This window comes from Lagopus muta, chromosome 20 (genome assembly GCF_023343835.1).
Source record: "Lagopus muta isolate bLagMut1 chromosome 20, bLagMut1 primary, whole genome shotgun sequence".
NCBI lineage: Eukaryota > Metazoa > Chordata > Aves > Galliformes > Phasianidae > Lagopus > Lagopus muta.
The window spans coordinates 6,365,584-6,391,921 of NC_064452.1; the positions used below are offsets into that span (position 1 = coordinate 6,365,584).

General features: G+C 45.6%; 1 protein-coding gene across 8 annotated transcripts in view; it reads right to left on the reverse strand.

Moving 5' to 3' along the window:
* COL26A1 (collagen type XXVI alpha 1 chain) overlaps positions 1-25,766 on the reverse strand; it is a 158,113-nt gene extending 132,347 nt beyond the window's left edge. For 3 of the 8 annotated variants that reach the window (XM_048966821.1, XM_048966822.1, XM_048966820.1), the window contains exons 1-2: positions 25,542-25,763; positions 4,283-4,405 (exon numbers count right to left, since the gene is read on the reverse strand). In XM_048966821.1, coding sequence (XP_048822778.1) covers positions 4,283-4,405; positions 25,542-25,693 — 275 coding nt within the window. In that variant the 5' untranslated portion in view covers positions 25,694-25,763. Of the gene's footprint in view, positions 1-4,282; positions 4,406-25,541 lie in introns of all 8 variants that reach the window. The other 5 variants (XM_048966823.1, XM_048966818.1, XM_048966819.1 and 2 more) reach the window with 4 other exon arrangements.
* Between the last annotated feature and the right edge of the window lie 572 nt (positions 25,767-26,338).

Consider the following 26,338-nt stretch of genomic DNA (forward strand, 5'->3'; position numbering starts at 1 on the left):
GGTTTCCAAGTTAGTCTCCATATTCTTTGAAGCCAGACAGTGCTGCGCAGACTAGAAGCTGAAAGGCTGAAGTGAAACAGGGCTGTGTGACCACTGGCTGGGGCAAAAAAAATAAAAAATAAAAAATAAAAAATAAAAAATAAAAAATAAAAAATAAAAAATAAAAAATAAAAAATAAAAAATAAAAAATAAAAAATAAAAAATAAAAAATAAAAAATAAAAAATAAAAAATAAAAAATAAAAAATAAAAAATAAAAAATAAAAAATAAAAAATAAAAAATAAAAAAATAAAAAAATAAAAAAATAAAAAAATAAAAATAAAAATAACTCATAGCCTCACTGGGAACATTCTTTTTTCTAGCATGAATCAAGCAGAAAAGGAGGCAGAGTATTTCACCACAATCTGAAGAATTGTGTTTCTACAGGTGATATGTGGATTTTTACAGTAAAAACAGTCTGAAGCAGAACTTTGTCTTATAACTCTCTGTTTGTCTTATAAAGTCTGTAGCAGTGCATGGTCTGTCAGGCTATTCTCCCACTCAATTCCTGAGATAACATTTTACTGGCCACAATAGCCAGAAACAAAAGGTCTGATCACAGTTTGACATACTTTGCCCTGTCAGGGTACAGCAAGAAGTAGTCTTGCTCTCAAAGTCTTAAGCCACAGTAAGGCAAAGGAAACATTGCAAGCATTGGTCCCATGCTGTTGGCCAAGTGATGCTACCTCACCTGAAAGATAAGCAGTCACAACAAGTCACTGAGCCTCTGGCAACTGAACATAGCCTCAAATCTTTGCCTAACCTCAAGGAGAACAGCACCCTAAGCATGACAGGATCATGCATCAACCTGCAGCTGCTGCAACAAAACGATTGCTCAGAGGAAGGGTTACAATTCAAATGCCTGGGTTTACTGGCAGCTGAGTGCAGCCACAGAGGCAGCAAACCTGGTTCAGTGGCTGGGTTGCCATTGAAACATCAAGACTTTATCTCTTCCTTCAGACAGATAAATAGCATGCAACATCTGTAAGTACATTAGGAGCCTTGTCCAGACTGCTGGAAAGTTGCCCATTCACTTTGTAGCATAACAAAGCAAAGGCATATTGAAAGAGCACCAAGCCATAGCCTCTACAGCACTAGGGGAGAGAGTTCAAGAGCAGAGATCTGCTGAGGGAAAGTCTCCAGCCAAGACTGCTCCAAAGCAACTCAGCACCCAAGCTAAACAGTGTGGGGTGGAGGGCAAGAACAGAGCAGCTCACCCATCCCAGCCAAGATGACAACACTCCTGCAACAGAAGTACAGCTGCCAGTTTCTCAAAAGCAAATGAACAGAGAGCAAGGAGATCGTACAACCAAAGCTGCAAGGCTGGGGATCTCACAGATATCCCCGTCAGATGCTATACCCTCAGCTGCAGTTTGTGCAATAAGGAAAAAGAAACATAATGTGAATGAATGGGAGACAGGAAACAGATTAAATCCGTGTCTGGACACAGTGATGTCGGCCTGTAAGCAGCGTCTCTCTAGCAGAGAGCCCCTCTCAGCTGTCACCACGAGGCTGAGAGATGCCTTTTTATTTTGGCTGGCGTCCCTTTTGCTAGTGAGAAGCCTGATAACGGGTGCTGGCAGAATGAAAGCTCTCCCAGATACGGTTGACTCCCTGCAAACAAGGAGATGAAAACAGTTTGTTTCAAGTCACAGCTGGGAGACATATGAAAAAGCCAAAAGAATGCCAATAGCTTACTGACGTTTTGTGTTGCTTACAGTCAAGTGTAAGACTACATGAATCTGACCATCTCCCTTTCAAGCTCAAGTGACAAATCTCACACACAGAAGAACAGGAGAAGGGCCAGAAGGTCTGTAGGTGCATCCTTTAGGTAAAAGGGAAACAGTACAGAAACTGAAGCAGGGGGACCTTAGTTTAACTTTCTGCTCTGATGAGTGCACTGATCACCTTCTGTAGCTGTTTTGAGAGACCTGCCCAGGGAAGTCCCACAGTCTGCTGGGCTGGTATAAGCTTGCCTGTCCCTTCCAAAGCAGTTTTCTGCTGAGAGAGGAGGAGATCAAATATATCTTTTTCTCTTAACTCCTGTTAAGAGAACTGCTCTACCAAGCGAGACGCTGAATACAAGAGGGAACCCAACTGCCTTGCAACAGCCAAGAATTTCTCATTATACTTGGTAGTTCCCATCCAAAAACAGGAGATAGGTTTCACTTGAAACAGGAAAGAGCATTTTCTAAAAAGATGTATTCACTTCAGTAAAGGAGGGAAGAAGTGTAGGGTTTTTTTGGTGCGTTTTTCATTTGTTTTTCAATTTCAACTTGGCTCTAAGACTAAAGAAAGCCTGCTATCCTCACATCCCTAGGCACTAGCATCATGATACACAGACAACAGCACGTGCCTAGGAAGTAAGACCTCAGCCATACAATGTGACTCAGGGTTATCAAGATTTGCACACACAAGCTGCACCCCACAATATCCATCAGTTTCAGTGGTTGTTTTTCATTACGTTATCAGAAGACAGTTGCTTCAAACTTTATGTAATGTACTGCATAATTAGAGCAAGTTTTATATTCAGCCCTTAGAAAGGTACTATTCACTTTGTGTCCTCCCACTTGTAAATGGAGCAGACCACTAGCATCCTTCCATCTCTTCTGGGAGGTTTCTTCCTGGTGATCATCACCTAGAAATGCAGCTCCTCCAACAGCTGAGCTTTCACCACCAGGATCTTAAATAATAGCTCCAGCTTCTTTCTGTGGTATTTTCACACAGAAAAATGGGGAAGTCTGCTGCCACTCTGCATTGTTTCCAAACAATTGGACTCATCAGGCAAGTGAGCCAAACTACATTTGAAACTGTAAACATTCCGTGAATAACAGTGTCACAATGGCAAACAACTCTTGAAGTCTCTGTGTTAGCAGCAAGAGAACCAATGTATATGAGAAACTTAACCACAGGAGCCTGCAGAAAGGATTTTCACCAGTAACACGATCAATTGTTTGGTGCTTGTGAAACTACAGTTATGTTAACAAGGAAAAATATGCAAGGTTTTTGGCAAGTTTAGGAGACAAGGTGAAAGCTCACAAGTTTCTAATGACAATTATGTGTGTAAAATGTCTGGGAAATTAAAAAGCTTCAACAGAAGTTTGGCCATGACAGTGTAAAATATTAAGTGTTTCAACCACAGTCTTGCATAAAACAAGACCAAAGAGACACCAAAGCAGATACATTACAAGTGAAAAAACTTAGACTGACCAACGGCCAAGGAGAAACCAGATAATCAACTGTGGTAACTGCCACATGGAAAATGTGAATTCCAGATGAAGAGAGACACGAGAGCAGATGGGTGCATGCAGCAGGCACACAGCCTGAGAAAGTGGAAATCTCTGGGCATGCATGCATGCTGGTAGTTCATGTTCTGGCTGGCTTATTGACTAAGAGGACCCAACTCTCTGGCTGAAATGGAAACAACAATAAAATGACTAAATTATAGCCTTGTCTACATGGGAAATTGTCATAGAAGCTAGGTGTAAATTTAGAGGACAATGGCCTTTTTGCATCAACTCCCAGATGAGTGTAATGTTAGCCTGCTCTCAGAATGCCTTTCTGAGAAGGCAGGGCCTAGCACCACACACCGAGGTAGCAGATGGGGACAGCTATTCCACAGTTTTGTCTTGGATCCTAAGACTGTAAAGGACTGGAAGGCTGAAGCAGACTAACAGCAAACTGGGCAGAAGTTGACTAGCTACCATCTCTGAGCCTTGTTTCCATCGGGGGAGAAGTGATGACATTGTGCTTTCATGAATGTCTCCAAGAGATACAGAGACACAGGAGTAAGAGGTGCTGAATGGGAATTAAGGACAGTATCTTCATTCATCCCTGACTGCAAGAAATTTGAGTAAAGTTCTCATGTATGTGATCAATGTTAAAGACCCACATATGAGGTCTCAATACTAACCAGTGCCATCATTCCAGCATCCCCACTGCTCAGTCTGAAAGATTCTGTGTTTCTTTAGCTGCACGGCTGACTAACAGCAGACTCTCACATGTGGTTATACAAAGTAATATTACAACATAAACTGTTTCACGCAGCCTCCCTCTACACACGCTTACATCCCTAATTACCCTGCAGATAATGAGTACTCCTTAGTTCTACCACCATGAAGCAGAAGACCAATATCTGATCCATAGAGCTCGCTCAGCTCCGCAGTTCCTAAAAGCGGAGTCAGCGTTTTGATGAGATGAGCAGGCAAGTTCACAAAGGCAACAGAAGACATGAATATTTTTACCTCACTAAGTTGGCACAAGGTCCTGGCCACCGGCAGCTCTGATAAACTCGCTGGATCACCGTTTCTGACCCATTCTGCACTTGACAGGAGACTGTCCGTGTAACCGTATAGTGACACCAATGCCTGCGGAGAGAAAGAAATCTGTTACTCTCAGTAAGGCAGCAAGCTCAAGCAGCATACACAGACTGCTTAACTAACTTAATTTCCTTTTATGACAAGATTACTCATCTAACTGACTAAGGGAAGCCAGAAGATGTGATTTGATTTTAGCGAAGTTTCTCAATGTTGTCTTTCACAGCATCTTTCTGGACAAAAATCCCAGCACACAGCTTGACAAGTACACAACATGCTGGGTGAACAACTGGCTGGTGGATCTGGCTCGAAGGGTCAGGCTGGCAGCTGGTCACTACTAGGGTTCTCCCTCTGCTCTCTAGTGACAGCAATAGGACCCAAGGGAAGCATGGGGCTTTGGATGCAGAGGGTCAGGCTGGAGGTTAGGAAAGAGTTCATCAGAAAGCTGGCAGGCACTGGAATGGAATCTCTGGGGCAGCGGTCATAGCACCAAGCTGCTGGTGTTCAAGGAGACACAGGATTTGATTTTCGGTGGTGCTGTGTGGATCCTGGAGCTGGACTTGATGATTCCTGTGCACCCCTCCAACTCAGGGCTGTTTTATGACTGAAGTAAAACCAAAATAACTGGGGGTGGAGTTACTGCCTCTGCCAGCCACAGCTCACCCAGCTTACAGTCTCCATTTCCCACTCCCCCTCCCCCTCCAAAAGCTGCAAAGAGATTCCCTGTTTCTGCCAACCTGAACCACAAGAGACCCAGTAATGCCTCTTGCTTGGTCCTCAGAGCCCAGCACATAATTAGCTCTGTAATTTATCATAAACAATGGGATTTTAGAGGAGAAAAGAAAAAAAAAAGGGTCTTCCAAATCCCCCATTAGCCAGCTCCCATTGTATTGGCCTTAATTTCATCCTGCTCATTATGGGATCGCTCCCTGGCCACCTAGCATGCTGAAAAACATCTGAGTTGGAGAATTCTGCTGTTTGGTGGAGTTCACTGTCACCAGGGCTCAAACAAGTCATGCTGCTACCCTGGAGAGGTTACAGTCTAAAAATGGGCAACACAAATTAAAGGGGAGGGACGGACCAGAGAATTTTGCTGTCTCCTAAGGGAAGAAAACAGAAGTAAGAACTGTTCGCCACATGATGTATGAGAAGGCAGCAGCTGCAGTGCCAGCCCTGGAGTCAGTACCCATAGATATTGTTTACCTTCTCATAGAAAGGCATTTTTTGGTTCAAATGCAGCGCTTGATGGGGCAAGGAAGAATAGGATGCTTGTATTTCCCCCCTGCACACATCATTCATCCTTGCCAAATTCTGGTTCACCTTTTTGCTTCTGTAACTGCAGCAGATTTGAGAGCCACTCTCTTACTGATTGGGGATCAGAACTGGGGTCAGCAACAGGAGGCAGAGGCACCTGCCTGGGTCCACAGCAGACAAGGCACTGGTACAAGCATTGTCCGCACTGAGAAGAGCCCAGCTCCTCACCCACAGTATGGCAACCATCCCCTCCCCCCTCCATTTTGGATCCCCCTCCCATCTCTGTGGGAGGCTGCCAGGCTCCCATCTCCATGAATAGGAAGCAGGCATGCCAGTAGCCAAGCGCTGCAGATGACAACAGCCAAGGCAGAGCCAGCAGGCTGCTCCCCAGGCCCCAGCCTGATGCATGAGCACCAGGGGACAGCGGCTTCTGCTCGCTGCCATCACACCCAGCAGCAGTACAAGACTCAGACACGCAGTTTTCCCCACTGAAACTGCCCCATGTGCTGCAAACCCACTCCCAATTCCAATGTAACGCTCTCTGCAGACTTGTAGCAAAGTCTTGGTAAGCCCCTTCCCTAAGATTCATTGAGATAAGCCAGAGAAATGCTTTTTCCTCCCTGCCCCAGAGATCAGATCAAGTATTTAAGGAGTGAGAAGTGCTTAGGCCACCACATTGCCCCCAGTACATAGCTACTGCACTAAGGATACAAACCCTGGACCTCTCGATCAAATCCCACTGTATTCAAATGCCTCTAGTAACATCTACTTCATGGAAGCAAAGGGCAAAACTTCATTCCACTGAGTCCAAAAATAAGATTAATGAAGCCTCAGGTCACAAAACGACACCACATCCTTGAGGTGCAGCGCAATTTCTACACAAAGGTTAGGAGACAAAAACAGGAGGAAGAAGAGACTGGAGATGTGCTAACTCAAACTAATTTTTGTTCTCCTTGTTGTTTTGGGGTTTTATTTCAAGCCATGGTGCAACTGGCTCTCATTTCATCTCTCTGAGGCTTAACCACAGGGTGCGTCTCCAGTAAGTACAGCTGGTTAAGGTCTCCCCATGCCATGGGGACAGGCATGGAAGGAGAAGCAGCAGCCAGAAGGTCTGGGAAAGCAGTGCTTCAACTATTTAACTCAAGCACGTTTTTAGCACAGAGCTTACAGCTGTCAGAGGGACAGCACAAGCATTCTGCACAAGCCTCGGAATAAAAACAGGCCAAACAAATCACACATACACAGAATCTGACAGGATAATGGCAGGAGCACATGTCCTAAAGTGACGAGAAAAAACTTCTCATGAACATGCAAGGAGGAAAGGAACTGGTCCAGTTGGAGGGGAAGAATGGAGCAGCATTTCACACATCAGAGCAAGGAGTACGGATGCAACAAACTCAGAATGCAGCTACCACATTTTAAAACAGAGCACAGTCATTGAGGACTCGTGGGCCTCTCCTCACATTAAGAGCATAGTCTGGCTTGCCAGCGAAATCCAAATAAATCAAATGTTTATTTACACACACTTTGTTTTAACTGTTGTGCAGCCCGTGTGCATGTGCCCTTCTGGCCTTCGCCCATCACAGAGTTTCACTGGGAGGAAAAACAAAGCTGTCTCTGCCAGGTCTTTCGTGTAGCACTTGCTGCCGGCATGCATGCAGATTTCCTATTCAAAACAGCCCAGCACTGCTACAGCCTGAGCTCCTAAACCTTTGTTCTACCTGGTCCTCAGAAGGAACTGCTCAAGCACACATATCCCTTCATAGATCAAACAAATCACTGCTGCCTTGGAAAAGCCCTTCTTCAGATTGAGCCTCACAGAACAGACCCTGTCCCAGTCTTGTGACAGAGCCTAGGGCAGCAGTGGGGATCATGAGGGGAAACAAATGGTCAAACCCCAAAGTTCAGAGTACAACATGAATAAACTTCTCTCATTTCTTTACTTTCTGCCTCCCATAAACAGCATCACTTACCTACAAATGTAGCTTCCAGGCTTCTACAACAGCATAGGAGCAAGGGAGAATAATGATAGGAGCACTGCTAATCATAACACGTATTTAGGATTAGCTCAGGTCTCACTGTAGACATATAATAGCACAGTAATTACAAAGGAAAAGACAGACAGCGACCCACCCCCAGATTTCCCTATGCAAGCCAGAAGTCTGCAAGAGCAGTCTCCAGAACACAAGCAGGAATCAGACCAAGTGACGAAAGGCCCCATATCACAGCTTACAGAGATTATAAATGACCCCTTATATTACACACAGATGCTAGCAAGAAAGGTTTAGAACTTTCATGGCATACATCCAGGATGGCAGAGAATACATTACTGCTTATTCAAAGAGAATATTCCAACCCAGCAAACTAAATGATCCAAATAGCAGCTCATTTAGGGCTGGAGCTGTTGGATCTCATGCAAGCTCATCACCAACACTTTTAACACAAAGCCCTGCAGTGCCTCATGGAATTGGTCTTCCACTGCCCAGCTTGGAGAGTCTCAGTTGCTCCACTCTCCCCAGCTGTTTCCAAATGGATGCCTTCCTCTCACAGCCTATTTAATCCTTGGAAGATGTTCACAGACCCCTGAAGATCTGCAGATCACAGCCTGTGAGCTACCGGTTTAGAAAGTTCCAGTCCAGTGTTAGAGACCAAGATCCCTCATGTTGATCATGGCTGCCAATGAGCCACTCCAGAGGGAACACAAGCATTGATACCAGTAAATATCCCACCATGCTTAATGTATAGGTTTGAGACAATACTGTAAGCATTGCAGCCTAAATAAAGGAACAAATTCAACAGGCTACCATTAAAAAATTGGCCAACAAAGCAACAGGCCAATTTGAGGCTACCCTGAAAACTACTGTTCTGAGCTTTACTAGACACACAAGAGAGTTGCCTGCTCTCGGCAGACTCAGCAGAGCCTGTGACACTGGCTTCAATCCGGACACTGAGAGGATGAATAAGGCCAACATCCAGAGCAGGCTGAGAGGGTCTCAGGGCAGCTGGATTTGTGCAGAAGGCTTGAGCTGCATCTTGCTTCAGCAGGCAGACCCTATGGAGGAAGCTATGTTCTACACACCGCTGCAGCTTTCAGAACCCTGCTCTCTCTCAGCCTTATTTGGACACACAGTTCTCCCCTAGAAACTTACAGCAAGAGAGAAAACGGGACTGTGGAATGTGCAGGAGCTCAAGGTAACAAATACTCATGCTAAATACTACAAGTTCCAGAAGGGCCATATACTCCCGTATCAAAGCTATACTCCTGACTAACATGACTGAATTGATTTAGAGCAATCACTTCAGATACAGAAACACACCAAACCACAAGCTTCCCCACTTCAGGCCACCTGGATTTGCACAGCACCATTGGGTGAGGCCACAACCCAAAGGATACATAAGGGATGCCCTCACCCACTGTAAAATCCCAGAACCATTTGCACTACATTTGGCTGACAGCCCCAACCCCAAAACCACATCTGCTTCTTCCCCAGGCCAAGGCACTGGCTTTTTTCCAAGCTCAGACTCCTGTTGGTCCCTGGAGGGCCTTCCAAAGGGGGTTGTAAAAGAAAAGCCAACTGGAGGTTTCATTCTGCTGGACAAGTGATCACAAACTGAACTGTGTCAGAAACCACCGGGCTGAACTGATCAGGACTCAGCAAGCAGCCTGTTTAATCAAGAGCACGCAACTCGAAAAATCAAAGCAGCTACATTCTTGCCTAATCACTCCTTTCAGGGTGACCACAGTTCAGCTCCACACACACAACTGACTTGTCGCCATGCCCAAGTAAGGACAGACCTACAGCATGCAGCACCAACTACACACAAGACTTAGTTTTTCTTTTGGCTGATGCTTTCACTGGAGTGAAGGACATGGCTGCAGCTTCCAACAGCCATGGCCTTACGGCCAGCACAACACAGCCCTACCAGCATGCTATGCTGCACTCTCAGCAACGTTAAGACTGAACAAAGCCATTGGCGTTGCTGCAGAGCTAAGGGAAACGAAGACGTCATGTGCTCTCAATGCTTCTGATGAAAACACACCACAAAAAGCTTAAATCATCAAGTCTTAACCAGCCAAGAAGAAAGCAAAGTATTCCAGAAGGGGAAAAAAGAAGCATAAACAAAGCTTTCTATGCACAACTGCTTCATTAGCACCTGTTCAATGCGACTGGGCACAAACCAACTCTCCCCACTTTCAGTCAATACTGCAGATGTCTCTCAACAAGGCTGGCATTTCTGATGCTTACAATCTGCCCTAAAGCTTTGTGCTGTGTAAACAACTGCATTGAATTATCTTTTTGTTTCCATAAGGATAACACACTGTGTGTTATACTTAGCAGAGATCAACGTTTAGGGCACAGAAAACAGTAGGAGTGTTTTGATAGCTCGACAGATTTCCCCAAGTTTTCTCATAACGTTTTTCACTGGAGCTATCAGTTTCCCTGCAATCACAGAGAGGAATTTCAATAAAATCAGAAGGTCGCTGACTTTTGCTGGGAAAAAGTTGCCAATCTGACTTGATGAAAGCAAACCATGCCCTTTTCTCTCTGTAAATAGTACAGCATCCTCTCACTTTGCCAGAACGGCAATCTACACACTGCGTGCTGCAGCCCACCACTAGCAGGGGTTAGCTATTTCTGTACTCCATCGAGTCCAGGAGCAGAAGCTGCCCTGTGCATGCCAAGAATGCCGATTCAAGGCCTGCCATGCTCTCCCTGGGCATCTCTTCCTGCTCCATCCACTTCTGCCTCACCACAATGTTCCTCTCTTGTTCACAAAAGCACACCTCCCTCAAAGTGCTTTGACTCCCATTGGGATCAAGTTTACCAGCTAGTTTGGTTGCCTGTGCTCAGATTACCCTTGCTGCTGTGACCTGGCTAAGAAGGAGACACACAATCTCATCACACACCACTGGAAAGCTCAGATAACAATCAAGCAGAGTTTAAGCATCTCCTGTTCTCAGCCATATCCGAGCTCTCCCCACATAGGTAGGTTTGGGGAGCAGAGGCTGTCATTCAGGCTGCTGACCAGAGAAAAGCCAGCTGCAGAATTCAGTGCTGGGCACCAGTCTCCATGAAATGAGGATGTTCAGAGCTGAGGGACTGATTTGGGACTGCAGATCTATGGATCACTGCTGTTCAATTCACAAAAGACTATCTGACAGAGGTGGCAGAGGCTGCATGGAAGCATGTGATGGCAAGCTTCATTTCAAAGCAGAGCAGAGCAGCTCTTCCATTACAAAGTTTTAAGGGGTCTGCAATCAGAAGACATGACAAGCCACAGTAATCTTGTTGTCAATACAGATGTTTTACGCATGCCTTACTCCCACTGAGTACTTCAGACATTAATAGAGGTTACTCTGACTCCTGCAAAAAAGGGAGAAAAATCTTTATAACAGTCCATTTGTTTTGGGAAATGAGTAAAACTGGACGATTGCTGGCGTTTCTGAAGCCAGACAGCAGCAGCCATTTGAAGCAGCATAGAGCCAGAGGCACGAACAGGAATAAGACAAGTTCCAGATCCCCCACTCTGCTGCGTCGGACAGACAAAGATTGGAAGGAGCTCCAATCTCTCTGCCCCCAAGTAAGAGTCTGAAAAAGAGGCTAGAAAAATAATTCTTGCTTAGCAAAATCAGACTGGACAATTTATCTGTACCTCCCAATTAGCACAGGCCTTCCCCACGTACCAATGCTATCTGCACTTCAAATACTCAGTTGCCAATAATGGTCTGTAGTTCTCCTACACCAAGGGGCTTGTCAGACTGCTGAAGGGAGATCAGTCCCAGAGAAACCTTTACCTTAAGAGAAAAGCAAAATTCAGCCTGCACAATAGTTTTAATCTTCAGTCAGTCTTACAGCCAACTGCACTGAACTGTGCTTTCCTTGCTTTGTTACATGCATGGTTGACCTTCCAAACAGCATTACCTCGGGGGCTGAATTCACTTCAGTTTGTAGGAAACAGCTCAAAAAATTTTGCCTTAACCTTCTGCAGCCATTGAAGTTACAGGAGTTAAGGGAAAACCTATCCCTAATGGAATTATTAAAAGCCTAGGAAGTGAACAGCTAAACAGTACAGAGCTGCAGTGCAACTGTTTTGGTGACAGACCAGGATTCCCACTCCCCCAGGCAGCACTCAGCTTCCTCAGCCGTGAGACCGTCCTCTTCCAATCCCCCATCTTATTCACACAGGGCCTTCCAGCCACCACAGGTAACAAAGCAGGGGCTCAGCAGATCACTCTCCTCTATTACACACACTGGATTCATTGATACAGCAGATGAACCTTCTACATCAGCACCAACACAAACACAGATTATAGCAGATGCAGACGAGGACCTAAGGAAGGTTGAACAGGCAGCATGGGAAATAAAGCCCAGCCTCAAAGACTGATAACATGGTCAGTGCACACAGCTCTGTGCCTACACACCTGTCTATGCATACATAAGGGGTAGAAGGGCTCAAGGAGGATTTCTGCAGCATGGAGTTCCTTTGATTTATATCTACCATCCCTCCATTTAAGCTATTGGCTTTTACAGGCATTCTTTCCGCACTGAACTCCTTTGCTGCTCCCACCCCCAAGTTTATCACAGTCAATGAGAAGACAGTTTCCAACGCTCACCATGGGAGGGAAAAGGAAACGTACAGAAACATCCGTGGAATCTGTCTGTTAAATTAGACTGACTCGATGGAATTTGGCATCTGATATCCACGCAGCGTGGAAATCATGCACAGCTACATCCTAGGATATCATCTTTGCAACATAAAAGCTCTTTGAAACAGAGCCTTTCAAAAGAAGAACTTGAGTGCAAGCATTTTTGCACAGCTGGCTAACAGTTGCAGTCAGATCCCCTGCCTCCAGTACACCCACAGCACTGCTCTGTTGGTTCCTAGAAAGCTTAAACTTTGAGGAAGGAGTTGAAGGAAAAAAAGAATCCATAGGACCTTGATGAAAGGCACAAAGCTGGGATGTGCAACACCAACTATCTCTTGGAAATGCACTTAAGTTTCTAAAGAACACATCTGCAATTTGACTTTCCACCTGCCTCTGAAAATCCGATCTAGAACCAACAGTGACTCTGATCTTCATTAGATTATAAAGCTGGTTTTTAATCAAAATCACCATCTCCGAATTTGCACCAATATGTTCATTCAGAACTGATCTGACTTTGAAGTAGCAGGAGATTGATGAGATTTATGAGTGGAGAAGCAGGATGTTGACACACACCAGCTTGTTCTCAAGATCTCTTGAGAGAGAAGACTGTTAGGAAAACTAGCACAGGGAATCGGCAACCCTGTGACGGTGTTTGATACTTCAGGAATGCTCCTGATGTGACCACAGCCTCCTTCAGCATCCATAAAGCCATCACCCAGAGCTGTCAAAGTTCCTTTGCTACATTTGAGAATGACAAAGCAATATTTTGTTCGATTTACATCCACCAAAATGGCCAAACAGTCTCCTGCATTTATGAGCTCATGTAGCTGGTTTTCAGTATCTCTTTCAAACTATAAACAGCTGTACAGAGTCTGTATCCTGATGCAGGAGGATCGGATACAGGATTGAAAGGGATGTGCTCCCAAGTTTATTTTTCCCACTTATGTAGCTCCATGTAGGCAGCAGCACATCTTTGTCCCTCCAATTCAGCCTTCTGTTGCCAAACTCACAGCACTTACCAGCAGCAATGAAAGCCACATGCATGACAGGAACACAAGGACTCTGCCCAGACGAGGCAGTGTTTTTCATTAACGTTATACTGGCACCAGAACCCACAAATTACAACCCGAACAAAAGGCAGTGTCAAAAGGAGAGCACTGAGTGTATCAAAGGGGAAAACATTAGGGTGGTAAGAACAAATCTTGGCTTTGTATTAATTGCATGATGTTAATCTGTCCATCTAATGTACACGTGCCAGGTTTTTCCCTACTCTGAACAGTGGAGATATGACTTATTACAGGTACACCCTTTTGAGAGCTAAAAGCAAAACATGTATGGAAGGAGACAACTGTGTCGGGTAAACAGATCCCCAAACCTTTCCAACAGCACTTCCTCCACCTGCTATCTCTCCTCCCCTTTTCCTGCTCTGCAGTGCAATCATTTCATTCAGTCCAAGTCTTGCATTTCTTCAGCAGTTTGCAGAGCACTTCATGAACATAGAGGGACTATGCAGCTGACCTTCCAAGACGAGCTGCCTATTGCATGATTGCCCATCACTGTGGGGAACTAGATTTAATGAACCATGGGGACCTCTTTCAATTCAGCATTAGGTAAGTGTGCAGGCTTAGCTTTCTTTCCCATCACTTCTGTTTCAAGCGATTGCCATACAAAGAGCTCAAGATCCTCGCTGAAACAGCTAAAGAAACAACACCAGCCACAGCCTTTCATCAAATGCAAGCTACAAGAAAACCCTAAAACTTTCTAATGATCCTAGTACTGGAAAAAGGTGTTAGAAATAAACCAGTCAAAAAAAAAAAAAAAAAAACAAAACAACCCCCACATCTTATTTATACTGCTTTGAGATCTCCAGCCCTTCTTCCCTTTCTGATTTGCCAACTCAGCCACTGCTGCAAAGGAACTGAAGCTCATGTGCCCATCAGCCAGGATTTGCCTTAGGCCCAACACCGGGCTACTTATGACACTTCAGGAAAGATTTTGGGGGGCACCTGTACCCTAAACCCCACAGACACACCTGTACACCAAGAACAGCACACATTTCTCCAGTAGCTGCCCTACTGATACAGCAGATTATTCTGAATAGCCAGCTGCAGTGGCAGGGTAACAAAACAAGCCGTATTCCATTTGCCCAGCTCAGACACCTCCAGGCTGAACCACCTGAGGCCACAACTGCATTGGAGCAAAGCCTTGCAAAACCTCTCTGGTTAAGCATTCAAAGTGTTAATCATTCTGAAAAACAAAACCCAAAGCCTGCATATTAATTTGCTATTTAAATTGAAAAAAACTTTTTTTTCCACGTCTGGCACAAGGCTGTGCTGGGCGTTACTACAATAAAAAATAATTTGGAAAATCATCCTATTGTTCCAGTCACACCCATGGGAGTTTCATGTGTAGGGAAGCAGGAACATCAAAACTGAGATCTGCTGTGCGATCAGAGCTGAGTTTGCCCTTTACATTCCAGTGCGTGCTAGGAGAGAGACCAGAGGCAGTGAGCAAAGCTGGAGAATGCCTCAATGGTTCCCACTTGAAGTTTTCAAGAGTCCTCTTTAGCGTGGTAGATCAGCAATACACTTTACAAGCACACACCCACAGGGGTTAGGTGATCCTATCTTTCCCTTTCTTGCTTCCTTCTCAAGCTTTCATTCCCAGTGCCCATCCAAACACAGCAACAAGTTGCCCAACAACACCTCCCAGCCACAAACTCTTCCTCTGTGCAAATTGGAAACCTCACTCCATGCTCCATACAGCAGTGCTGCAGTACAGATGTGGTACTTACAGCTGAATGGCATTGCTGTGCCACAGCAGCAGACTGCTGGTCACCTTTCTCCAACTCCCACTCTTCCACTTGGCCAACCACGTTGATCCAATGCCATAAAACGTAACTGCATTGCTTTTGCTGTAGGTCAGCTCTTCTGCACACAGTAGTCCCAAACCCCTACTAGCAGGCATTCAGCATTGCCTCATCCCTGTTTAAACTCACTCTTAGCCAGATGGTGTGTGTTTAAATTACAAGGCAGCCCACTGCACTTAAGTGTCTATAGATTGCAAGAAGATACCTAAAGGGCTCTAATAACATATTTTCAATTTAAAAGAACCTTCTACCTTTAACATACCTAAGTCTTCAGGTTTTTTTTTGTTTTGTTTTTTTGAAGTCTCCACATCTCATTTCCAGCTATATTGTTTCTTGCAGTACAGTTTGCTCATTAGAAATAAATCTTTAAAAAAAAAACTTCATCCTCTTGCGAACAGAAACACTAACACCTTTCCTTATTATTAAAAAATTCTTGAGCAATCGAAGAAATCACTTCAGTGCCTCAGCACTTTGGAAGCCTCTATTTGGAAGGGAGATGGTCTCAAGGGAGGAGATCTACATTTCGGTATCCAGGTGGAAAATGGGCTTGATTTGGCCAAGTAATAACAGCCGAAAAAAATCCCATCGCCTGTGCACGCACAGTAGATTCCTTAGGAATGATAACAGCGCCTTTAACATTCCCAAGTGCACACGTGGGAAATGGGACGGGGGGAAGGAGCACCGAGCCAGAGTGAGGTGACAGCAGGGGGTCTGAAGGAGAGGCACAGAATGCTGTCCAGAAAAAATTCCTGCCCTGTTCTGTGGAGAATTGCAGGAATGGCAAGTTCTGTTAGATGGGGGATTGTAGGATTTGCTGCTGTTGAAGTTTAAAGTTTCCTGCCAATGCAAAAGCGCAGGGCAACCTAGCTGTCTTCTCCAAGGCAGTCAAAACCTCCAGTGTACTTTCAGGCACAGCTTTGGCAAGGTGTGAACCAAGACAAACAAACAACCAATGCTCCTGAAGCAAAGGCTTCACCAGCATTCATTGCATTGGGATTGGATGTGCTCCGAGCAATTGGTGGGAAGAGCATTGCTGTATGTGTACTGAGAGGCAGCAACTGACTCTGGATACACCCAACCCATTCTACACTACTTGCCAAAGCTTGGGGCAGACTCCAGACAATGGCATTGAAGACTGTTGACCTTCTCCCTCCCATCCTTTTCTATTCATGCAGATTTCTCCAGAGGTAGACAGTCAGAGGGCGAGGAGCGACACAAACAAGAGCATGGAAGCTAGTTCTGCTAAAGCAAAAGTTGTGGCCTAAATTTCACTGATGTGTGAGAGTTATTTCTGTATTGTTGCCTTTTTGTTCATCGCTTCGGAAGAAGAACGCTCTGTTGCTTTACTTACTGTAAGCAGAGCAGAAAAACCCTGAAGGACACGAAGCTGCACAGCAGCTGCACAGTCTACAGTTTATTACCGTGCTACAGTTTGCATGCAAGCAGCTCTTGCACATCACAACTAAAGTTTGCTCATGCTTTTTCTCTCTCATATACATACATGATGGTTTTCCTTCACATCTTTCAATGTAGGGGGAAAATATATACATGGCATTTCAGTAGAGGATAACACATTTGTGTCATACACTTCTTATAGCAGGAAGATGAATTTGAACTGAAATTATCCCAACGCATACAATCAGAAGGAATGGAACAGGGAGACACAGTACAGCAGCTATTGAGCCACTTCCTCTTGCAGTCAGTATGCTTATGGAAGAAGCCTCTTGAAATTTTCAACCTGAGCCTCAGATCTTATCAGCTGTGTGCAATTCTGGTCAAATGCCTTTGTTTTGGGGAAGAAAACAAACACCACACGCAAAAACACATCAAAGCTCACAGCAGTGCCCTGCAAAGCAAGCCTTGCCTTCGTAGGCCACGGAGATGCATTAAATACAAGTCCATAACCCACACATAGTTAGTACAAAGTGACTCCAAGAGTCAATTGTGACATAAGGTGGAATGCTTTATACAACCCCCTCCAGTTTTTAAGCTACATTCAGCCAAGTTGCAATAACTCCCATGACATCAGCAGCCCTCCTTCCACTCAGTAAAGACACATACAATTTCATCCTTACCTTCCCAGAAGTCAGGGAGCAACTCCTGCAAAGGGTACCTGGGAGCTGAAAGTTTAATTTCAGCAGAATTCTAGAAGCTGCTTTGGAAATCTTCTAGTTTGGATGCCACGAGCCACTTGGCAGCATCTGACAGAGTTAGAGAACTTGGTTGTTTCCAAGGACATTACCCAAGAAAATGAACGCGTTGCTGTAGTCCTTGCAACAAAATTCCAATGGCTTTCATTGCAGAGGTCTCAGAAGAGTTTTAGCAGACTTTTAACTGCACTATCAGGACTCTAGTATTTTTCTGGTGCTTGGCAAAATAGCCTTACTATTTCTGCTCGCAGCATGCACTCAAAGCTTATCCATAGCCCTACAGCCTAATTCCTACAACTTTGCAATCCAAATTTTTTCTATTATTTGTGATATACATTAGTGACTTCCAGTAACAGCAGCCCAAGAGACAGCATTTTACTGTGCGATAGCTCAAACCGTTTGGCTCAGCACCATACCCTGAAATACACTGCAGGGAGACGATATATTTTGCTACAGGTTATGCTGATTTTCAGCAGCGCTAAGCCAAGTGCTGTAATATCCTGTAGACCCAATTTGCCTCTTTTGCTCTCGCATATAGGATGCTGCACAGGAACAGAAAGCTTGCAGCATCACTGATCAAAGGCTGGGCCCTGCTAGGTAGCAGCAGAAAGAGTAAGGAAGCAGCACGTCCTGTGCCATCAGCCCTGCTCCTACCCTCCCTTCCCAGCCTGCCTGCTGAACCAAACCTTGTCTCCAGGACTCAGGCAAAGCCCAACTCCTAAAGGCAAATTTCACTCATGTGGGCTCAGAGAGGTGCATTCAATAAGGAACACAATGACCTCACAGAATCACAGAATTGTAGGGGTTGGAAGGGACCTCCAGAGGTCATCGAGTCCATCCCCCCTGCCAAAGCAGGTTCCCTACAGCAGGTTGCACAGGCAGTCATCCAGGCAGGTCTTGAACATCTCCAGAGAAGGAGACCTCCTTTCTGCAAGAGTGGAAGCTTACAGAAGTGCCAAGTATTATCATTCATAGGTTTTATTATCAACTCCTGCATATATTCGCATACAACACATCGGGTTTTGCAGCCTTCCATTTAAGATCTAACCACACCCTCACCAAGCACTCCCCAGAGCCTTTCTTTACACAAAGGGAAATAGTAATATTTCCACTTTATTTAGGCGGAAAGAAAAAACTCAGAAAGAAAAAATGTACAAGCCTCAGTTCCCAGACTTTGCTCTGCTATAGAATACACTGAGCATTTAAGGCAATGCTTCTTTTCTTGGGAAACAGGATTGAAAACAAAGCCTTATGAATCAGCCAGCTGATAATTAAAAGCAACTAAATCCAGAACATTTTAAGCTGTACACGAGAATCTGGACTCCTCAGATGCTGAATTCCTCTGCCGACCAGAAAAGCTGGGGTCAGTTGCCCAGCTGGTCACTATTGTTCTGCCCAGTAATGTTCTGGCAGGAATGCATGTTTAACAAAATACAGAGATTAGGCATAGCAAGGAATGCAGCCCCCCTTTACTGTTTAGGTTAGTGAGGTTTGCCCTGTTGAAACATGGAAGCTTATGCATATCAGATTTTCCCTGTCCTGTGCTGCTAGTGCCAACGACAGATACAAGCTGGCAGCTCAGTTCTCAGGACTGCTGCTATTTTAGCTTTAAGTTCATTAAAAGCAGCATAAGTTTGCCTCAAAGCTGCCATGACCATTAATTACATCAATCAGTGCTTTCTCAGGGATGTAGAGCACTGAGAGCTTTTCTCATTTGGTAACTCCCACAGACATCAATTTAGACCACGCCAGAAACTCAAACAGGACAGATTTTTAGCACTTTGCAGCACAGCATCTCATCTTCAGGTGCCTTCAAATCACCCAGATTTCTTTAAAAGAAGCTAATAAATACAGCATCAGAAAGCTATTCATCTTCCTAGTGTGGCATTGCTCCTGACAGCTCAGAACCAGCACCTTCAGTTCAATCTACAACCAAGCACTCATTAAAAAACTGTCACCAAAACAAGTCATAAAGGTAATCTTAACTGAGATCTTCAGCAATCTCATAGAGTGCAGCTTTTACCAAGTTGGACAGCGTGCAACAGGCCAAGCCAACTTCTCAGCTCAAAGCAAAGCAATAGCACATGGACAAAGGTAGACTCTCAAAGGATTTAGTCCATGGAGAACTGTATGCAAGAAGGCTAGAAACAGTCTGGTTACACTCTGAATTAATGGCTTATATGCAGAGATACCAAGGAGTGACAAGTGCCGATAGACGGAGCAAATGACATCTTCCACTGCATGAATTGCATCTTACAGAGCCACACAGTACATCTAGGATGGGTCTTGTTGAGATACAGAGCTGCCAACATCAGATTCAGGCTTTTTTTTTTTTTTCCCCTACAAAAGCCCTTTTGGGGGCTCATCTTAGCACAGCAAGAGAAGTCACGTTTTAGCTGGTATCCATTTTGCTGCCACTTGAAGATGTAAGCAACTCAAAGTTTGTGCAGGATAACAGCACTGAGATGAGCAGCCAGACAGCCCACACTAAGCAGGCTGGCAAAAAACAGACCAGTACTGAAGTAACAGAGAATCAGGCAAGAAGAGAGCCGGGGAGCCAAGCAACCTGAGGCAAGAGGAAGAAAAGTGGCATAAATTAAAAGGCTTTTTCTATAGAGAAAATGAACAGCATTTCCCTTGGTTGGAAGGTTCAATTTATGCCAAACCCCTTTGCACACAGACAGGCACTGAAGAGCTGCTGGTAGAGCTGTCACCCACTGCTGCCTTGAATGGGGATTTTAAAAAGCTCCCTGTGCTCTACTGTGTTTACAGCAATAATGAGAGCCTGGAGGAAGGGGTTAGGAACATCTGAGTTTAATAAGGGCCGAGCAGCACACAGCAAAGAGAAGTGTCTGCCCTTCCGTTCAGGGCTACCACACCCCACCAAGAACTGCAGCACCAGGCCAATGGGAGGCTCAACACAGAGACGTTATGTCATCCCAATAGCCTCAGCAGCCCATCTGCCCCAAGCCTTTTTGTGATGAGAAGAAGTGTTTTGAACCAAGCTGAGAGCTCCCAGCACCACTCTTTTGAAGGGCTAACTAAGCACAGTCCTGTGGGGGAAGAGCAGATGGAGAACTGACCCCAGGCAGAGACAAGCCAAGAACAAAAGGGAAGTTTTATGTGATGCCATGACTAAACATCTCCTTCTCAAGATCTTCACAACAGGGCAAGAGGGAAATCTAGCTCATTTAGCACCTAGCACCTACACTGCTTCCTTTTCCTAGTGTTAAAGTGCCCTTATACCCAGCACACAGAAGGTCAGGAGCATCCTACTGCAGTTTCTCACCCAGAGCAGACCACCAGTCACTTGCATTCAGGTTCTGCAATCATACTTGCTGTGCTCCCTTCTCACTTCTGCAAGGTTTGCCTCCAAAACTGTTCTCTTATGGAAGTATTTTTCATTAAAAAATAAAAACCTTTAGTCTACACTCTACAGTGTCTTCACGTGGTATCAGCTTGTTCTTTTTAGCCTCTCTTCTTTACCAAGTATTCTATTAAGAAGCAAACAGCAAGAAGCAAGTCTTGTCCAGCTGCAGATTAAGAACAATTCCCAACAAAAGCACACACACATAAATGAGAAAACAGACCCTGAAGAAAGAAGGCCTATTCCTAGCTATGCACCCAGCAGAGGTGGCCCAGGAGTGATCCATAGGACCCAATCAAAAACATACCAGGGTGCATAACCTGACATCAAGATTGAACATGAACAGATGCATTTCTATGCAGCTTTCTATACCTTAAAGCTTTGACAAATGGTTTATTTGCTCAGCACAAAGGGATACAGCTGAATAACAGCCCCAATCACCTCTCATAGGACAGACAGCAGACATGCAGGCAAGAAAAGAGACCTACTAAAAGCAGCTCATAGATGCCTTCTCAGCTTCAAAGAGGTTTCAAAAGTCAACTGTTCTAATTTTCAAGATAGATTCTTTTATCCAGATAAGCCACAGATTTCATTCAGAGGAAGCTGACCTGAACATAAAATATTTGGAAGCTGCCTTCAGTTTTCATCTCAATAGCCCCCACACTGTGGGCCTCAGGTAGAAACAGGGCTTCTTCTAAACAGATAGGAGAGGTTTCATTTTAGGCAGAGCTATGATTTCCCTGCTCTGGAAACCTAAAAATGAGTCTCAAACCTGAAACAGCCTCCCCTTGTTCTTCAATTATTCAAAATACAGTTCTTTTCAAATATCCAGGCCTAAAAAACACTTTTATCCATGTACATGCTTTACTTGTTTATCTCTTCCTTTCCAAGATGTGAAAAAGCTAAAGACGTCAAGAAAAGCCAACACATCTCAACCGTGCCGTTCCATGAAATGCATTGCAAGTCAACAAATAATTGTTTCTTCCTAAAAAGGAAATGAGGAACAAAACCAACACAAGACCACCACATTTCCCACCCTCATTCCTTTTTGTATTGCTTCTCAACTTCAATTCAGATCAGTGTGCACAAATACACTAAGCAGAAGCTTTACTGATCAACTGTATGAGAAGCTGAACATCTGTAAGACAACAACCTGATTAGTAATTTTCTTGTTCACACTTTTTGCAGCTATGACCCTTAACAGAGTCTTCGAGACATCTAAATTGGCACAAGCTAGCTTTAAGCTGAAAGACTCAAAATAAACATTATGCTTCAGTGAAAGTAAACCTAAGCACTGCCTACACCTAATTAGAAGCCAGTTAAGAGCTTGAGCGATGGCAGAAGCCAGGCCCAATGAGTTTTAACATTACAATACAGGAGAGGCAGCCTACACTTGACAAAACAGTTTCCAGACATGCAAGGTCTGAAGCAAGGAAGAGCATGAGTAGCTAACCCATCATTCCAACTCAGACCTAAAGCTCTGATGCTTTCTTCATTTTCCCCCTTTATCGAGGTGCAGCCCAGTGAGATAAAACAGATACGAGCTATGATCCAAGTGTCAAGAACAATTCCCCCTAAGCAAAGCTGTTAAGTTTCTAACCTGACATGTTTCAACTAGGATTTCAGTGCACTAACAAGCTCAGCTTTGAGAAAAAGAACAAATAAGGGTTATTGAAAGAGACACATTTGTTAATTTAACCAAGGGGAGCACAAGTTCACTGCCACCCATTGCTTTGCCTCTCTGCTGACTTTTCCTTCCTAGAACTGGAAAAAGAAGCATAGATGAGAGGAAATGATTCACGTAAGCAACTGGAAAGGCAAGACAGTAGGAGATTTCCTAAATGAATACAATTTACTGCAGGAACTACAGTCACGTTTGCCATTTCAAAGCTATTCCAGTGTTTCTAGGTCCTTAAACTTCCATTAGGATCACTGCTTTAATTGCATTGCAGAGCTACAGCACGGAACCCCACAAGTCAGATGAAGATCAGACGGCTGCAGAGTCCCACAGACAAACACTGGATAAATACTTCCAGGGTTTGGTGAGGAGCTGGAAACCTTCTGACCTCCCAGAGCTCTTCGTCCTTGGTGATCTCAGGAGACCTACAATTAATTAAACAATTAAAACACGAAAGCCCCATCCACAAGTCTACAGTTTGTTACATTGCAGCACAGTTGTGAGCAGTCCTTCAAACAAGCTGGGGAGGGTCAACTGCATTCCCAGGAGCATATTTGTAGGACTATACATAACCAGGCAGTTGCTTAGACTCTAAGTTCACCTAAAAACTGATCCTGAAAGCCAGCCACACAAGTGTGCTGTTAGGAGCCTGCCCAATTTAATGTGCATTTCAAACACTATATCAAGGCTGCTACAATAGGCAAGGCCAATAAGCACTGCTGCATGGATTTCAGACATTATTAGTCATGCATCCCTACAGAACTAGACAGCAATTCAAGCATATGCAACGGCAGACTGCAAATGTCTTAACTAATAACCAAGATCTGCCACTAAGCCAACCAGAACCCAGAATGTTCATTTTTAGAAAGGAAGCAAACAAGAAACATTTCGCCATTTCACTTTGAAGGATGTGAATAATGGTTTGTTTCCTCCTCCAGATTTCACACACGTGCCCCAAATGCTCTTCACACTGCCCAAGGCCTCACTTTTCCAACAAAAAAACCAAACAAACCATCACCACCCTTTGGCAGCCCATCACCAAGACAGACTGCAACCTGGATAATAGGGATTAAGGCAGCTATCGAGCTTGGGGTGGTTTTCCTCATCAACGAGGGAGGATTCCAGCACCATTTGGGTGGGTTGTTTTTTTTTCCTACTTGAAGAAATACAGTTTTTTCACAATTGAAATATGTATATATAGCAGATACCCAGACAGCTCAACCATGTCTTCCCTTACTGATCAAGGGCTGAAAAAGACAACTGCAGGAACAGGATGTCTCGTATCAAGAGACGTCAGCTGCAGAGCATCACATCAGCGTGTGCTGCAACAGAGCAAAACTCAGAGCTGCAGCAGTGACTTTCAGAGCTCCAGTCTGTTTATCCTTGGCTGATGGCATCCAGAAGAGACAGCAGAAGCCATCACACAAAGCATTCAGTGGGAAATTTATGGAAAGGAAGCAAGAATGCCACAGTGCCATTGCTGGTGGTCACCCAGATCAACATGAGATTTCAGAGCAGGAAGCCTCATCTTTCATCCAGCACTTCATGAAACCCAGAAAAGCTCAGCTACTCCCAGGTGAAGCTGCACCCCACAGGAGCTGCCCCCAAAGGTCCAGCTGTCTGGTGGGGTCAACGTTTCCCACCCAGATTTTCCCAGCAGAAAAGGAAGCTCTTTGACATTTGCCAACAACAGAACTCCACCACTCAAATTCAAACAACAACAAAAAAAAAACTGCTTCAATGTACAGTATTTGACTAAGCACTCATTTCTTGTTTCAAGACATCCAGCAGTGATTTTCCCCTCCTCCTGACTTGTTATCCCCCCCCCCCCCCTCCCCCCCCGCTTTAAACTAGATTCTCACAAGGCAAAGTTTTACTGGACAAAAAAAAAAAAAAAGAGTTGTAAAAGATTTCCCAACATCATTGTTTAAATCAACTTTAGACGGTTTTATACAACACTTTATAGACTTGGAGAGGGAGACGTCCTCCTGACAGTGTGTCAGCTATCCAAACAACTGAGGCATGGGAAAATCGTGCAAGAGTGTGAGTTGGGGAAGGTCTTTGGTGAGCAGCGACAGCCCTCGCTCATGTAAGCGTGGTAGCTCCGAACAAAGATCTGCAGGCTAATAGATATGTAAGACAAATGACATGTGGTTCTCATTGCAGCTCATGCTCAGGGAAGGGGGTACCTTGGAACAGATCCAGCTGGGATAGGTTTATCCCATTACTCTCCTATAATTTTCTGCCGTTTCAAACCCTTTGACAGTTACTGTAGTTTTAACATCACACCCCCTACAGACTGAGGCCTGTTTGACAGGCCAGCAAACAAAACCACCCCCACTAGGAGAAGAAATATGCACCATATGTGAGAACCCTGCGAGGCGCGAGGCCAGTGCCCGTTCTCGCACTCGTGACACACGGATGCAAATCGCAGTGCTGAGCCCAAATGGCCAGCGCTGAGCTCAGCCCCCCCCCCCCGCACCGCAGCACAGCCTCGTGCACACCAGCTATTAGCAAGGGGAGGAGGAAGGGGGAGAGACAGGATGGACGAGCGCTGAATGTTAAATTCCCAAGTTCCCATTTAAGGGAATTGCAGAAGAAAAAAAAAAAATAGTGAAATTTAAGAACAACTGGAATCAGGTTAAGCCACTCTCCTGCTTTATACAGTGCGGCTCATTCATCTGAACAGCTGTTTCACCTCTAGAGAAATACCCAGAGAAAACACAGGGGAGGGGGAGAAGCCTAAATTGTTTGCTCTATTGAAGCAGTACTGTTCAGTAAATCAAAACTGATTTATATCAAGTTTATAAGAAGCCGGCTGGGGAGGAAGGGGAGAGGAGTACGAGCTTGGGTTTTAAACAGCTATCCGAAAGCTGCATCTCTTGAGGGGAGATCCGCAATTAAGGTTTTTCCTTTGTTGAGCTGAACGAGACTTCCCCGCAGCCCAGGACTCCAACAGTTCCCTCTGCCGGCATCCCCCAGGTCAGGAGGTTTCGCAGCCGCGGATCGCCGTCCCCTCCCCACGGCAGAGACACGGGGAGGGGCTGCAGGTTTCCGCCGAGGCTCGGCTGCCCCGCGCCGCAGTCGCTCCGTGCCCCGTTCCCGCAGGTAGGCGCCGCGATGGGGCGGGCAGCGCAGCCCAGCGAGGGACGCGGAGAGGGAGGCGGGCAGCCCTCGCGGCCCTCGGGCCACCGACGGAGTCGGACCCGCTTTTACTCACCGGCGACTGGCGAAGCCGCTGCCCGGCGAGCCCGAGCTCTGCTCGGGGTAGTTGTGCTGCAGGGTCGATGCCGGGAATTGATAGAGGAAGCCGGTTCCCAGCGCGCATCCGTGCAGGCAGCAGCACCAGGACAAGAAAAGAGCGAAGTGCATTTTTGCACGACGAGGGGTTTTTTGTTCCCCCTCCCCCCCCGCCCCTCTTTCTACTCTCGCTCAGCGGGACCCCGATGCCGCTCCCCGGGCCGCCCCGCTCCGTCAGAGCCCCGGGGCTCTGCTGCTGCCCGCGCGGGGTCCGGGGCTGCTCGGGGCGCACAGGGCGCACTCTCAGCCCCGGATGCCTTTTCAAATTTGGCGAGGTTGGCCCGACTCCGTCAAAGGGGGCGTGGGGCTTCGGCGTTAACCCTTGCCAGGCCTCGCCGCAGACCCCGCCGCAGACCCTGCAGGGTGCCCCGGCTCGGCCCGCGGGCAGCTGTGAGCGCGAGCCGGCAGCACCGGCCCCGGTCCCAAACCCAAAACGTTGCCAGTGGAGATCACAAAGCCCCGTGCTTCCCTGATTTACCGAGATCCACTTCTTGGAGAACCCACCGGACCCCAAGGCAGCCAAGCTAGTGCCTGCTGATGTGTTTGAGAGACAGCATTTATGCAGGTAAAGTAGGAAATAAATACACCGAGATGCCTCGTTCACAAGGCAGCCCCAGTGCAAAGCTAATCCCTGCTTCTGTATGGGCATCCTGCACCCTCTTAGCCAGTACCTCAGGTAGACCCCCACCTTGCCAAGCACTCAGATAGCACAGAGCT